We start from the raw sequence: 4,805 nt of genomic DNA on the forward strand, positions 1-4,805 counted from the left end.
ATGGAGGCCGCACAAGCCGGCACGCCGGTTTTCATAAGCCAGTAACGGAGCCATCAATGTCGTATAGCCAGTGGATTAATGCCAATCGCGTAGCTTAAAATCCCGCACTCTGACTGCCATCATCATCTTTCGATTCCTTTGCAATGTAAAAACATGTGTGGTTTGTGTGGTCACCGTATACCTGTCAGAAAGACCCACCAGCCGTGGCCATCGCCCCCCTCCTTTCTGTTGAGAACTCGAGACAGCCAATCATCTCATCTTCTGTTCCTCCCTTTACTTTGCGCCATTTCTCCCGGGCTTTCATCATTCCCCCCACGCGCGCACCGGCACACGCGCACGGCGCACCTGAGTCCTGACCGGCCTTTGTTGCCGCCCCGGCCTTTGTTTGGATGGACGCGCGACGGACGCCAACGCCAACGCCGACGCCGCGTGAATCCCTGTTGAGAGCACGCGCGGACACGAGGCGTGCAAAGCGTCCACCGCTCCACACCCGGCGCGCCACCCACGCCGTGCCTGCAAAAATCTGCCAAATGCCCCGGCACGCCGCCCCCTGTGGAGCGCGGCTGCCGTGGGCCGTGCGCACGGACATCCAATCCAACCGTCGGTTTCGTCTCTTTTCTCCACCAAACTCCGGGCTCCGGAGCCACGACTCACGACAGACGAACGCTACCGCCCCGTGGCAGGCTGGCAGCATCGTCGGATTGTTGTTAGCCTGGCGCGGGGCGGAAACGGAACAAGGAACAAAACGGAAAGAGCGATTCCTTGCTTGCTCCGTTCCGTTGCTCGCTTCCCGTCCTCACTCCTCACCTCAGCACGCACACAAAGCCAGGGGCCACACCAGCCAAGGCGTTCACTGCGGCACTGGCAGTCCAATCCAAGCCCAACCCACTGACAGCTCCGCACACAGTTTACCGGTCCCACGTGTCATCGGGATAGGCTCATAACTAGGGGTCGGCCAGCAGCCGGCATGGCACTATGCCACTATGGTATACCCTCTCAAAAGCGGCTACAAAGATCCACACCGCACTCGCGCCCGCCGGGGTTGCTCCGCTGCTGCTCCTGCGTTGCGGACTGTGCTGTGCACGGCAGACGCATCGGCGGCGAGCGTATACGTATACGCACACCAGTACAGCGTCCAACCAACTCCCCACCTTCCCCTCCCTCCCCTACCCGCCACCCTCCCGCCCGCCCGCCATGGTCTCGCTCGCTGGCTCCCAGATCCCCTCGCCTTCGCCGGGGCAGAGCCCCTGCGCGGCCGCGCGGCCGCAGCGCCGCCAGGGCCACTCCATGCGCACCATTCGCTCCGCGCTGCTGCAGCCGGACTCCTCCCCGGGGTCCCCGGCCCCGTGCGACGGCGAGGCCGACGCGGGCGACTCGGACATTGAGAACCTCACCGACTCCGTCATCGACTTCCACCTCCGCGAGCTCGCCGCCACCGCGGGGCCCGCGCACCCGGCGGCCGTCGCCAAGTCGTCCTCCGCCATCAACGCCGCCGCCACGGAGCTGCTAGAGCTGTCGCGGGACTTCTCCGACTACTCCAGCTTCAACTCCGACATCTCCGGGGAGCTCGAGCGCCTCGCTGCGGCTGCGGGCGCGGCGGCGCCCAGATCCGACGCGCCGGACGCGGCGGCGGGCGCCGCCGTGGATCTGAACGATCTCGAGTCCATGGATCTGTCGGCGGATGCGGCGCCGCTTGACCGCGTGGAGCCGTTCGTGCTGGCGTGCGTGCAGGCGCTGGGGCCTGACGCCGGGCCGGACGCCCGGCGCGCCGCCGCGGCCAGGATACGCCTGCTGGCGAAGCACCGGTCCGACATCCGCGAGCTGATCGGCGTGTCGGGCGCCATCCCGGCGCTCGTGCCGCTGCTGCGGAGCACCGACCCCGTGGCGCAGGAGAGCGCGGTCACCGCGCTGCTCAACCTCTCGCTCGAGGAGCGGAACCGCTCCGCCATCACGGCGGCGGGCGCCATCAAGCCGCTCGTCTACGCGCTGCGCACCGGCACGGCGCCGGCCAAGCAGAACGCCGCGTGCGCGCTGCTCAGCCTCTCGGGCATCGAGGAGAACCGCGCCACCATCGGGGCCTGCGGCGCCATCCCGCCGCTCGTCGCGCTGCTCTCCGCGGGCTCCACGCGCGGCAAGAAGGACGCGCTCACCACGCTCTACCGCCTCTGCTCCGCGCGTAGGAACAAGGAGCGCGCCGTCAGCGCCGGCGCCGTCGTGCCGCTCGTGCACCTCATCGGCGAGCGCGGCAGCGGGACATGCGAGAAGGCAATGGTGGTTCTGGGGAGCCTCGCGGGCATCGCCGAGGGACGCGAAGCCGTGGTGGAGGCTGGCGGGATCCCTGCGCTGGTTGAGGCCATCGAGGACGGCCCTGCCAAGGAAAAGGAGTTCGCCGTGGTGGCGCTGCTGCAGATGTGCTCCGATTCCCCGCATAACCGTGCGCTTCTTGTACGCGAGGGCGCCATCCCGCCACTTGTCGCGCTATCGCAGTCCGGTTCTGCCCGTGCCAAGCACAAGGTACGCAGCACAAACCCCACCTTTCTCTTCGACAAATTTCAGTGCTACTAGTTCTTCACGTCTAGCTATGCCCTACTGTTTAGTTGGGGAGTTAAAATTTTTTGGTGTCACATCGGATGTGTCAGAAGTATATCGGAAGGGTTTTTTATACTAATAAAAAAATAAATTACAGAATCTATCAGGAAACTGCGAGACGAATCTAATAATAATTAGGCTTAAAAGATTCATCTCGTGATTTTGCCGAGAACTGTGCAATTAGTTTTTTTTTTTCCTACACTTAAGGACTCCGTACATGTGTCCAAACATGCTCTTTTACTACCGGAGTAAAAAAAATTTGGAAACTAAACAGCCCCTAATCGGACATGATTCGCCTTGCTAAATTTTGTTGAGTAGAACAATGTTGAAGTCGTTTTGAGCGTTTGCTGATGCGACTGAAGTCACTTTTGCCAGTCAGTTTAGAACTGATTGTACTAAACAGTATGCCGCGAAGTTAGTATCAGTTTGAGTTTGATTGAAGTCTGATTGACACCGAGTACTGAAAAGTACACTTAAACCTAGAGAAAGGAAAGGGCTCGCTGTACATGTACTCGTGGTTTAGGTAGATTTTTACCTGTTCCTAAGAAGTGCTCGGTGTTATCCATGTTTGGTATAAGGCCTTCGTGCGTGCTATAGGTTGCATGCATATCAAGTCAGGTGTTGACCTTTGGATTCCATTCAAATTGTGGAGACACGCACTTGTTTATTTTTTACATTTGTCGAGTACACTCGAGGATCTGTTAGCCTGTTCGCTGGCTCGTAAACGGTCGTAAATTTCTAACCGAGAACAGTATTTTTCTCTCACACCAAACCAGCCAGCAGTAAATAATCCACGATCGTTTACGGCCTCCCGAACAGGCTGTTCCAAGGACTACAGGAGGATTCGCTTGCTGTTTTCTGCACTGCAAGCCAACACTGCAGTGCTTTTGCTACTAGCTTGGTCCTTCGAGGAAACAACATACCCTGTTAAATTAAGAAAACTCCTAATTTCTTTAAAGAGAGAAGAGGAATAGCTTGGAACAATGTCCCCTCATTTGTCTGGCTTACAAGTTACAACGCATGTGCTAATCGGTTTTAGCGAATCTGAAAAGTGCTTCCAAATTCTAGAAGTTGTGGAGTCACTAAGGTTTTCTTGCATAATTTGCAGGCTGAGACTTTGCTTGGATACCTGCGGGAGCAGCGACAAGGGGTTGGCTGCAGAGCTGGAGCAGTTGCAGCTACTAGCTTGGCTAGGTAAAGCAAGAATTATGTGGTCGAAATCTGCTCCATTCTCTGGGGGAGTCTTGAGAGCAGATCAGCTACTCCAGGGGGTGCAATGTTCAGATCATCTGTAAATAACAGCTGGTTCTGGTTGGTTTGGCTATGTGAATACACATGTGGTTTGCGACTGAGGATGCTTGGTTGGTTACTAACGTAACGTCAGTTAAGAGTATGGCTTAAGAAGGGAGGATTCAAGGTCTCAGGGTATGCTAGTAGCAGATTTTAGCGGTGATGACGATGATGCTGGATTGTAGCTGTGTACAGGATGCTAGGGTATGCTTGCTTTGTCTTGTCAGGTTATAGGGAATGTTGGATCGTCAACCATGTGTTTTTTGCTTGAGGTTCGAGTCCAAATTCCTCTGCTCCTTTTTATCTACTCAGTTTGTCACATGTTTTGCGAACATTTCGTGATTCTATTTTTGCTCTCAGTTGTTTCGTTACTACTGAATCCGTGTATTGGTTAGCCATACCGTAAGAACTCTAATGTACTATCAAAAGTTCGAGCTAGCACTTTGTAAACATACATTACACAGATTGACATTGACGGGATATGAATGCCACCGATGGAAGTTTCTGAACTCCACGACATCAGCCAACCATTTGGCTTGGCTAGCTGTCACGAACAGCGACTCCTTTTAATGGCTGCTCTAGATCTATCAATCATCTATCTTGTCAGTTCTTATCACTATCAGAAACGCAACACACGAACCCAAAATGTGCAAGCGCTCGCTCAAAATCCCAACGACAGTGCAATCCTGGATCTTCTGCTGGACATAATTGATCGGCACCACCCCATTGCGCTCCACAGGCTGCATAACCTCAGGTCAGGTCACTGTCCTGGCTAGCTGGCTGAGACAGGCGCCATTGGCCCGTGTCCCGGTGGCCGGTGCCCTGTTCCTTGGCAGATGATTGACGCAATGGCGCTGTTTAGGAGAGAAAATTTCGCTCCATCATCTTGTTTATAGCAGCATCAGAATATGACCTGTCTGACGGAG

The 4,805-nt window shown here is 56.0% G+C and overlaps 1 protein-coding gene across 1 annotated transcript; it reads left to right on the forward strand.

Annotated features, from left to right (window-relative positions):
* Positions 1-972: 972 nt before the first annotated feature.
* On the forward strand, positions 973-4,388 carry LOC136550333 (U-box domain-containing protein 4-like). The gene is made up of 2 exons (XM_066541877.1): positions 973-2,514; positions 3,698-4,388. Exons 1-2 carry the CDS (start codon positions 976-978, stop codon positions 3,785-3,787), a joined length of 1,629 nt encoding a protein of 542 aa, XP_066397974.1. The 5' UTR covers positions 973-975; the 3' UTR covers positions 3,788-4,388.
* Positions 4,389-4,805: the final 417 nt, after the last annotated feature.

This window comes from Miscanthus floridulus, chromosome 4, assembly GCF_019320115.1.
Source record: "Miscanthus floridulus cultivar M001 chromosome 4, ASM1932011v1, whole genome shotgun sequence".
Taxonomy (NCBI): domain Eukaryota; kingdom Viridiplantae; phylum Streptophyta; class Magnoliopsida; order Poales; family Poaceae; genus Miscanthus; species Miscanthus floridulus.